This window comes from Sinohyriopsis cumingii, chromosome 5 (assembly GCF_028554795.1).
Source record: "Sinohyriopsis cumingii isolate HCF-2022 chromosome 5, ASM2855479v2, whole genome shotgun sequence".
NCBI classification, from domain to species: domain Eukaryota; kingdom Metazoa; phylum Mollusca; class Bivalvia; order Unionida; family Unionidae; genus Sinohyriopsis; species Sinohyriopsis cumingii.
In genome coordinates this window covers 129,797,531-129,809,925 of record NC_142965.1, presented here as the reverse complement: position 1 = coordinate 129,809,925, position 12,395 = coordinate 129,797,531, and the positions used below count along the sequence as shown (strand labels likewise).

Below are 12,395 nucleotides of genomic sequence, written 5' to 3'. Positions count from 1 at the left end.
ACAAGAAAGGCATCCATGTTACCATTCCATACAAGGGTTAAACCCTCTTTGACAACCTACAAGAAAGACATCCATGTTACCATTCCATACAAGGGTTGAACCCTCTTTGACAACCTACAAGAAAGACATCCATGTTACCGTTCCATACAAGAGCTGAACCCTCCCTGACAACCTACAAGAAAGACAGCCATGTTACCATTCCATACAAGGTCAAACCCTCTTTGACAACCTACAAGAAAGACAGCCATGTTACCATTCCATACAATGTTAAACCCTCTTTGACAACCTACAAGAAAGACAGCCATGTTACCATTCCATACAAGGGTTAAACCCTCTTTGACAACCTACAAGAAAGGCATCCATATTACCATTCCATACAAGAGTTAAACCCTCTTTGACAACCTACAAGAAAGACATCCATGTTACCATTCCATACAAGGGTTAAACCCTCTTTGACAACCTACAAGAAAGACATCCATGTTACCATTCCATACATGGGTTAAACCCTCTTTGACAACCTACAAGAAAGGCATCCATGTTACCATTCCATACAAGGGTTAAACCCTCTTTGACAACCTACAAGAATGGCATCCATGTTACCATTCCATACAAGGGTTAAACCCTCTTTGACAACCTACAAGAAAGGCATCCATGTTACCATTCCATACAAGGGTTAAACCCTCTTTGACAACCTACAAGAAAGGCATCCATGTTACCATTCCATACAAGGGTTAAACCCTCTCTGACAACCTACAAGAAAGGCATCCATGTTACCATTCCATACAAGGGTTAAACCCTCTTTGACAACCTACAAGAAAGACAGCCATGTTACCATTCCATACAAGGTCAAACCCTCCTTGACAATCTACAAGAAAGACATCCATGTTACCATTCCATACAAGGTTAAACCCTCCTTGACAACCTACAAGAAAGACATCCATGTTACCATTCCATACAAGGTTAAACCCTCCTTGACAACCTACAAGAAAGACATCCATGTTACCATTCCATACAAAGTTAAACTCTATTTGACAACCTACAAGAAAACATCCATGTTACCATTCCATACAAGGTTAAACCCTCCTTGACAACCTACAAGAAAGACATTGATGTTACCATTCCATACAAGGGTTAAACCCTCCTTGACAACCTACAAGAAAGACATACATGTTACCATTCCATACAAGGATTAAACCCTCTTTGACAACCTACAAGAAAGACATACATGTTACCATTCCATACAAGGTTAACAACCTACAAGAAAGACATCGATATTACCATTCCATACAAGGGTTAAACCCTCTTTGACAACCTACAAGAAAGACATCCATGTTACCATTCCATACAAGGATTAAACCCTCTTTGACAACCTACAAGAAAACATCCATGTTACCATTCCATACAAGGTTAAACCCTCTCTGACAACCTACAAGAAAGACATCCATGTTACCATTCCATACAAGGATAAACCCTCTTTGACAACCTACAAGAAAGACAGCCATGTTACCATTCCATACAAGGTTAAACTCTATTTGACAACCTACAAGAAAACATCCATGTTACCATTCCATACAAGGTTAAACCCTCTTTGACAACCTACAAGACAGACATACATGTTGCCATTCCATACAAAGTCAAACACTCCTTGACAACCTACAAGAAAGACATCCATGTTACCATTCCATACAATATTAAACCCTATTTGACAACCTACAAGAAAGACATACATGTTACCATTCCATACAAGGTTAAACCCTCTTTGACAACCTACAAGAAAGACATACATGTTACCATTCCATACAAGGTTAACAACCTACAAGAAAGATAGCCATGTTACCATTCCATACAAGGGTTAAACCCTCTTTGACAACCTACACAAAAGACATCCATGTTACCATTCCATAGAAGGTTAACAACCTACAAGAAAGACATCCATGTTACCATTCCATACAAGGTTAAACCCTCTTTGACAACCTACAAGAAAAACATCCATTTCAAAATTCCATACAAGGATTAAACCCTCTTTGGCAACCTACAAGAAAACATCCATGTTACCATTCCATACAAGGTTAAACCCTCTTTGAGAACCTACAAGAAAGACATCCATGTTACCATTCCATACAAGGTTAACAATCTACAAGAAAGACATCCATGTTACCATTCCATACAAGGTTAAACCCTCTTTGACAACCTACAAGAAAAACATCCATTTCAAAATTCCATACAAGGATTAAACCCTCTTTGGCAACCTACAAGAAAACATCCATGTTACCATTCCATACAAGGTTAAACCCTCTTTGACAACCTACATGAAAGACATCCATGTTACCATTCCATACAAGGTTAACAACCTACAAGAAAGACATCCATGTTACCATTCCATACAAGGTTAAACCCTCTTTGACAACCTACAAGAAAAACATCCATTTCAAAATTCCATACAAGGATTAAACCCTCTTTGGCAACCTACAAGAAAACATCCATGTTACCATTCCATACAAGGTTAAACCCTCTTTGACAACCTACAAGAAAGACATCCATGTTACCATTCCATACAAGGGTTAAACCCTCCTTGACAACCTACAAGAAAGACAGCCATGTTACCATTCCATACAAGGTTAAACCCTCCTTGACAACCTACAAGAAAGACATCCATGTTACCATTCCATACAAGGGTCAAACCCTCCTTGATAACCTACAAGAAAGACATCCATGTTACCATTCCATACAAGGGTTAAACCCTCTTTGACAACCTACAAGAAAGACATACATGTTACCATTCCATACAAGGTCAAACCCTCTTTGACAACCTACAAGAAAGGCATCCATGTTACCATTCCATACAAGGGTTAAACCCTCTTTGACAACCTACAAGAAAGACATACATGTTACCATTCCATACAAGGTTAAACCCTCTTTGACAACCTACAAGAAAGACATCCATGTTACCATTCCATACAAGTATTAAACCCTCCTTGACAACCTACAAGAAAGACATACATGTTACCATTCCATACAAGGGTAAAACCCTCCTTGACAACCTACAAAAAAGACATCCATGTTACCATTCCATACAAAGTCAAACCCTCCTTGACAACCTACAAGAAAGACATCCATGTTACCATTCCATACCATGTTAAACCCTATTTGACAACCTACAAGAAAGACATACATGTTACCATTCCATACAAGGTTAAACCCTCTTTGACAACCTACAAGAAAGACATACATGTTACCATTCCATACAAGGTTAACAACCTACAAGAAAGACAGCCATGTTACCATTCCATACAAGGGTTAAACCCTCTTTGACAACATACAAGAAAGACATCCATGTTACCATTCCATACAAGGTTAACAACCTACAAGAAAGACATATATGTTACCATTCCATACAAGGGTTAAACCCTCTTTGACAACCTACAAGAAAGACATCCATGTTACCATTCCATACAAGGGTTAAACCCTCTTTGACAACCTACAAGAAAGACATCCATGTTACCATTCCATACAAGGTTAAACCCTCTTTGACAGCCTACAAAAAAGACAGCCATGTTACCATTCCATACAAGGGTTAAACCCTCTTTGACAACGTACAAGAAAGGCATCCATGTTACCATTCCATACAAGGGTTAAACCCTCTCTGACAACCTACAAGAAAGACATACATTTTACCATTCCATACAAGGTCAAACCCTCTTTGACAACCTACAAGAAAGGCATCCATGTTACCATTCCATACAAGGGTTAAACCCTCTTTGACAACCTACAAGAAAGACATACATGTTACCATTCCATACAAGAGTTAAACCCTCTTTGACAACCTACAAAAAAGACATCTATGTTACCATTCCATACAAGGTTAAACTCTATTTGACAACCTACAAGAAAACATCCATGTTACCATTCCATACAAGGTTAAACCCTCTTTGACAACCTACAAGAAAGACATACATGTTACCATTCCATACAAAGTCAAACCCTCTTTGACAACCTACAAGAAAGGCATCCATGTTACCATTCCATACAATGTTAAACCCTATTTGACAACCTACAAGAAAGACATACATGTTACCATTCCATACAATGTTAAACCCTCTTTGACAACCTACAAGAAAGACATCCATGTTACCATTCCATACAAGGTCAAACCCTCTTTGACAACCTACAAGAAAGGCATCCATGTTACCATTCCATACAAGGGTTAAACCCTCTTTGACAACCTACAAGAAAGACATACATGTTACCATTCCATAAAAGAGTTAAACCCTCTTTGACAACCTACAAAAATGACATCTATGTTACCATTCCATACAAGGTTAAACTCTATTTGACAACCTACAAGAAAACATCCATGTTACCATTCCATACAAAGTTAAACTCTATTTGACAACCTACAAGAAAACATCCATGTTACCATTCCATACAAGGTTAAACCCTCTTTGACAACCTACAAGAAAGACATACATGTTACCATTCCATACAAAGTCAAACCCTCCTTGACAACCTACAAGAAAGACATCCATGTTACCATTCCATACAGTGTTAAACCCTATTTGACAACCTGCAAGAAAGACATACATGTTACCATTCCATACAAGGTTAAACCCTCTTTGACAACCTACAAGAAAGACATACATGTTACCATTCCATACAAGGTTAACAACCTACAAGAAAGACAGCCATGTTACCATTCCATACAAGGATTAAACCCTCTTTGACAACATACAAGAAAGAACTCCATGTTACCATTCCATACAAGGTTAACAACCTACAAGAAAGACATACATGTTACCATTCCATACAAGGGTTAAACCCTCTTTGACAACCTACAAGAAAGACATCCATGTTACCATTCCATACAAGGTTAACAACCTACAATAAAGACATCCATGTTACCATTCCATACAAGGTTAAACCCTCTTTGCAACCTACAAGAAAAACATCCATTTCAAAATTCCATACAAGGATTAAACCCTCTTTGGCAACCTACAAGAAAAAATCGATGTTACCATTCCATACAAGGTTAAACCCTCTTTGATAACCTACAAGAAAGCCATCCATTTTAAAATTCCATACAAAAATCTTCTTAAACACATTGCTTAAGTGGCTATTTGATAGAAATATTGCAGGAGGAAGTCAAAGTATTGTAATAGGCGGGCAGTCTAGCCATGAAAAGTTTTAGTAAATGAGCTGATAGTGTTAAAGGGGGGCAAGTGTTTTCAACATGTACAATTCCCTACTATTGTTTTCTTTCATGCCTAATGGTATCCAGTGCCAAATGATGTTTAATATGGTTCCTATCTATATTTTATGTCTGTATATACACTGATCATAAATAATCCTTTGGACTGTTTCAATACAATAATATATTTAACAAATCAATGATGTATCTTCAATAGAGATCATTTGGTGGGCTCTCATGCACAAGATATCCAAGACTATAAAATCACACCTGAGAACACCCATAATGCAAAGAAAGTTCCTGGCAGAGATTCATATCTGAGTAGTAGATGAAAGACACTACTAAGATAATTTTTAAGGCATGTCCGTAAAGGAGACAAATTCTGTTCAAGAAGTTTTAAACTTGATGTCCGTATGAACTAACAGCTTGGATGGAATGATCTCAGTTCTCTTTTTATGACAAGGAATTCAAAGAAAAGCAAGAGTAAATCAAGGGATTTCATGTCTTAGTAAAATAACTGCTTTTCTGATCCTTTTGTAGGACATCAGGTAGTTCAATATCATGGACATGGAGTACATTCTGAAGAATGACATGACACTGTCAGTGAATCACCTGATGTCCCAGAGACTGTGATTCAGACCAAAAGGGAGCTAACCCTGAGCTGGTGGATCTGTACGTAAATCTCAAAACTTTCCTGGAAAGACCAGTAAATTGGAATATGAAGGTATGCATCTTGGAGGTCTAAAATGATTGAGAAATCTCCATCCTAAATGCCATTAGGAACTGTTCCCAGCTTCTCCCTTCTGAACTTGGGTGCTTGATGTGTTGGTTGAAAGGGCTCAGATCTATGCCCATTCAGATTTTGCCAATGATTTTGGAACTAAGAATAGCCTCTAGCAAAATCCCAGATAATGTGTCATGAATAATGTCTACCACCATTTCATAAAAAGAGTCTTTATTTTCTGCTGCAGAAAGTCAGCTTTTAAAACTCTTAGGGGATATCTGCTGTGTAGGGTAGCTAAATGTGATTTGGGAACCCTTGCCAATGAAGTGAAATACCCATGGGTCATCCAAACAGAGTCCCTCTCATTCTGTGGTAAAATGCCAAAGTTTTTTTCCCTCCAGGATGTTAGAAAAGGGTGATATGAATCTTGTTTTCTGCTGGAAAAGAAGATAGAAAAATTTAACAGATGCACAGAAGACTGAGTTTCCCATGCTTGCTGTAAGATCAAGGAATGAAGATCGTATCTATTATCGTGTGTTTTCAAACTTATAAGGCTGAAGTGACAAAGAAGCATCCTGTGAAGGTAGCAATGATTAAGCTGGGATAGAAGGTGGATGGAGATTATTGATGAAGTTGGGAGACTGTCCATGGGACATAGTGATCTCCAGGCATTAACACAGTGTTGGGCAATTTTCAGATACTCGCATAGTGATGTAAAAGGTACAAGTCAGGTATCAGGTGTCCAAGAAAAGGAAATCACCATAGTCCATACTGGGTTATGACTGAAGTAGAATTTGTTGTGGACCTGTCCAGTGCTAGTCTGTGATACTTTACTGATCCAGTATTTGATACAGCTGGTTAGACCAGGTATCCATGTCAGAACCAGACATTGAGTTGGCACGACTGGATGCCAGGTGATGTCTGTATGTTGGATCTCAGTACTGATATATTGATATACTAGAAAATTATGTTACTGTGCCCCATCCTGATGATTTTGGGCAAAGGTTGAAAATGTGGCAGAGTTGGAATGGCTGTGGTCCTTGCTTTGCTGACATCTGGTGCTAGGCTATCAAGGAACTAATCACCAGAGATAATACTAGGGTCTGTAAGTTGTGATGCACTATCCAGGACTGGTCCAAGTGTGCCACCAAACCATGTCAGTACTGACCCAGTAATCTGTTCAGTATCCTCTGGTTATGACAGTGTAGGTGGCAGCCAAGTTATAATTGTGTGGGAAACATAAATAGTAAAGATCGCTATATATTTTTCATGATTTGTGTTCTTTGCTAATCATGTTAATATATGCAGTTATGAGAAAGCTGCAACTAAGGCCACATCAACAGTAATGCTGATTGCTGTCACATCCTTGTGTGAGCATTTCTTGGTCTCTCAATAGCCAAGGTCTCAATAGCCTGGGTCTCAATAGCCAGGGTCTCAATAGCCTGGGTCTCAATAGCCAGGGTCAAGTGCTTGGCATGATGCTGACCCATCTCTCTTGAGAATGGTAAGAGAAAACAATGCAAGTATGGTACAAATGACATCCCATGGTTTGGTCTAAAAATATTGTAAAAATGTTGCTGTTGGACCTTTGACTCCCTTCCTGATACCCAAGGAAAACAGCATAAAAATCTTTAACATCTTGCATATGGTCATCATATGGGAAACCTACATTTTCTGTATTCCTTCCACTGGTTTAGCAGGAGTTGTGGTTACAAAAACACTGAGGTTACCACAAAATATCCATTTCTTAAAGTATAAGGATAATAAATTCATCCATATTTCAACTTATAAAAGTATAAATAGACGATCTGTATATCAGACAAGTTATAAAAGCATAAATAGACAATCTGTATATCAGACAAGTTATGAAAGTATAAATAGACGATCTTTATATCAGACATGTTATAAAGGTATAAACAGAAAAATCTGTATATCAGACAAGTTATAAAAATATAAATAGACGATCTGTATATCAGACAAGTTATGAAAGTATAAATAGACAATCTGTATATCAGACAAGTTATGAAAGTATAAATAGACAATATGTATATCAGACATGTTATAAAAGTTTAAACAGACGATCTGTATATCAGATAAGTTATGAAAGTATAAATAGACAATCTGTATATCATACATGTTATAAAAGTTTAAATAGATGATCTATATACCAGACAAGTTATAAAAGTATAAATAGACAATCTGTATATCAGACAAGCTATGAAGTATAAATAGACAATCTGTATATCACACAAGTTATGAAAGTATAAATAGATGATCTGTATAACAGACATGTTATAAAAGTTTAAATAGACGATCTGTATATCAGACATGTTATAAAAGTATAAATAGACAATCTGTATATCAGACATGTCATAAAAGTTTAAACAGACAATCTGTATATCAGACATGTTATAAAAGTTTAAACAGACAATCTGTATATCAGACAAGTTATGAAAGTATAAATAGACAATCTGAATATCGGACAAGTTATGAAAGTATAAATAGATAATCTGTATATCAGACAAGCTATGAAAGTATAAATAGATAATCCGTATATCAGACAAGCTATTAAGTATAAATAGACAATCTGTATATCAGACAAGTTATGAAATTATAAATAGATAATCTGCATATCAGACAAGTTATGAAAATATAAATAGACAATCTGTATATCAGACATGTTATAAAAGTTTAAACAGACGATCTGTATATCAGACAAGCTATGAAGTATAAATAGACAATCTGAATATCAGACAAGTTATGAAAGTATAAATAGATAATCTGTATATCAGACATGTTATAAAAGTTTAAATAGACAATCTGTATATCAGACAAGTTATGAAAGTATAAATAGACAATCTGTATATCAGACAAGTTATGAAAGTATAAATAGATGATCTGTATATCAGACAAGTTATGAAAGTATAAATAGACGATCTGTATATCAGACATGTTATAAAGGTATAAATAGAAAAATCTGTATATCAGAGAAGTTATAAAAGTATAAACAGACGATCTGTCTATCAGACAAGTTATAAAAGTACCAATAGACAATCTGTCTATCAGACATGTTATAAAGGTATAAATAGAAAAATCTGTATATCAGAGAAGTTATAAAAGAACAAACAGATGATCTATCAGACAAGTTAGAAAAGTATAAATAGACAATCTGTATATCAGAGAAGTTAAAAAGTATAAACAGACGATCTGTATATCAGACAAGTTTGATATTATTAGCAGGACAGTTTTTATTCTATGCTGTACATGAAATTAATGTAGCAGCTGTTCAGATTCAAAATAAGTAAATTTTACTATCTTAACCAACCAATAATTCTTAAAGTCTTTTGAAAAACTAGAAGCATATTTTTCCAAAAGCAAAATCACGTTCCTCATTCCCTCTCCACCATGACAATTAATCTCATTCTGTAATACTGGTAAATGACAGAAAGAAAGGGAAAAAAATATAGCAAATGAAGTAAAGAAACATTTTTAACAGTGTGAAAAAGAAAAATGTCCCTGATTTTTAAAATCTAGATTTTGGGCTCCCTACCATTTTTTTAAAACATTTTGGCAAAATTTAAGTAGGATAAGTTCAATGCTTGTCCAAAAGTTAAATGCAGTGTGCAAAAAATCAATTTGCTGAACAAGGCACAAATTAGCATGAAATTCACAATCGTTTTAATATCTCCAGGCAGTTCTTGCAATCTTTAAATCAGTAAATGGCATAATAAATATCTTTTTGTAAAGTAAAACACCTTACCTACTTAAATTGTATTAGTCATAGTTATCATTAAAAATCTAGTCAAGTAACTAGTAACTACATTTGCCATATTTAAGACACGCTGCCTGCATTCTTACAGTGAAGCAATATCAACAATGTATGCAAAGGAAATCCAACTGACCCAACAAAGCGTATGGAAAATAACTTTTAATATCCTTAATTAAAAAATACTTTTAAAAGTTTATAGTAACTGTCAGTTAATTTACATCTGTAAATTAAATATGGGAACGGAAAAATTACAATAGGTCCTCGGATAATGCCTTTCTTTCATTCTTTCTTTTATTGCTTTAATTGTGTTTATAATAATAAAATTATGATGATAAAGTAATGGATCTGTACCTTTGATCTTAAACTATGTCCCCAAAACATTTTGTACATAGTTTTTTGCAATACATTTTTAAATTTATCTGATTTTTCATAAGAACTTCTTTTTAATTATAATCTGAAATTTGTAATATGATTCAAAAGTGTCAGTAGTAAAATAGTCAGTTCAGGACAACTCATAAACATCCCATCTTAACATAACCTAAAGTTACATTGCTGATCAGATAAAACATCTGACACACACACACAGTGTAAGCATTGCTATACAAAGAAATACTGTTTGTGCTTTATAAAATTTCTCCAAAGATCTCTACTCCTCTAACAGGGCCCCACTTGTTAAAAATTATCAGTGAATATAAAACAGCATGTAAATCCCACTGATGCCCTTACAATAATCCAAATAAGCATATCAAATTTCATCTGTCTACCTGAAGTTACTTTACGTTAATCACGCTTACAAAACTTCTGTCTAAGGAAGTCTGCATCCAAAAATTAAAAGATCTGTAGAAACTAGGTAAACTGACCATAAAAACCAGGCCACATACATAAATAAGATAAACCAAATTACATTTGTCAATCTCAAGTGATTTTTTTCTTAATTCTATAAGGTTTCATAAAAAATAAATCTGTAAACAACTGATATATTTGTATGATGATCTGACAATCTAATCCAGTCAGCTACATGTTAAGGTCTGTATACAAACTAATATTTTTCTTTGTTCACCTCAAGTAATTTGTGCATAATCATGCTGTAATTCCACTTGAAGGTCCAAAATTCCATCACTCTGCAAAACCTTACATCTGATGCAAAATTCTGACATTTTAATTTCATTATTAGTTATTAATTAATCCTAATCCAATCCTTAATTTTCCTAACCTACATAAATAGTTAATCATTACCTTCTCAAACTCTGCTTCCACTGCCCTCTTCTCTCGCATGGCTCTCTCCAACTGGTCTTCCTTATCTGCATTGTCCTTGTAAAGGAAAATAAGTTTACATTGAAATTTAGTCAAAAAGGAATAACCATTCAAGTTTTCGGAAGATCTCAAAACTGTTGATTATCAAAAGAGCCAATACCTACCCTCTGCTAGCACTGTAAGCTGTCCTCCTTGGATGACCCTTATCCTGCTTGGTCAAAGACCAAAAATGTTTTGTTGATCAGTAATATTGTGAGTTCGTCTTCACAAAATGACCTTTTATCCAGGTTTCTGTGGTCTTTTCAGTAGCCAGTTCAACAATTGGTAAAACTTTCATTTTTTTTTTTGTTTACCAGAAATTCCTATATCACACTCAGTCTGGTTTTCAAAAAGAATTATGCTAATGTTAATTGAAAATTGAATTCTTGATCAGAAAACTGAAGTCAGTAGCTGCAACCTTGCAGAATATGTATCTGTAGATCAACAAAAATTAGACAGAATTCATAAAAACTTTAAAACTTAGCTCCACATCCATATAGCTCATGTGGCCTAAGTGGTTAGAGTATCTGCCTCAGATGTGGGAGATCGTGGTGTTATATATGGTTAATCTGTATTGTTTGTTATTTTAGTAACATTGTATGTTGGACTTGACCTTGTCCAAAATTAAATTAATTTCTGCTTGACCTGAATTTTAAAAAAAATTATTCTGTAAAGAACTAATACATAGTTAAAATATTTTCTATGTGTTTGGGCTTAATATCAGGATCATTATTAATAAAAGTAAATATCTTTATTTGGGTCTAGGTCAAGATTATTGGAATTAACCTGATCTACCTGACATAATCCTGATTCTATTTTGTTAATTTTAGTAATAGGTTTCTAGTAATAACTAATATACCTTTTGCAAACATCAGGATCATTCTAGAAGGTTATTTTACATTAGGTAATATTTTTTAAAAAATATGCTAATTGTGACCTCAGGTCAAGTAGAAGACTATTTAAACTTGTCACTGAAGAGAAATTCATTGGTACTTTAAGATCTAGCACAATCAAGTTGTATTATTTGCTGTGTCCAGTATTTCATTTCGGGTTGGAATCTGTTTCTTCAAATTATTAAATTCAAGTGATTATTTTCTCTGGAAATACAAAAGTGCTCTGATACATTTTTGGACAGAGACATTCACTAGTGTTGGAAATATATTACTGTGATTCAACGAAATACTGCTGACACATCAACACTAAACAGTTACAACAGACACATCAACATCTTCAGCTTTGGAGTTAATTTGAATTTATACTAAACTTTATTAAGGACTTTAAATTATTAGGACTTGTGTTTGTAATTCTAGGATTATTTTGTGATTTAATTCACAATACTCTAAGTTCTTTTCTCTCATTTGCACTCTGTAATCTAGGGAAATAAATTACCCAGTATTTGTTGAATTTTACAAAGCTTGTTGTTT

At 34.8% G+C, this 12,395-nt stretch overlaps 1 protein-coding gene across 2 annotated transcripts in view; it reads right to left on the bottom strand.

Annotated features, from left to right (window-relative positions):
* LOC149800233 (sodium channel and clathrin linker 1-like) overlaps nt 1-12,395 on the bottom strand; it is a 107,024-nt gene that overhangs the window by 25,542 nt on the left and 69,087 nt on the right. For both annotated transcript variants that reach the window (XM_089959802.1, XM_089959803.1), the window contains exon 15: nt 10,915-10,989. In XM_089959802.1, the coding sequence (XP_089815928.1) occupies nt 10,915-10,989 (75 nt within the window). The remainder of the gene's footprint in view (nt 1-10,914; nt 10,990-12,395) is intronic.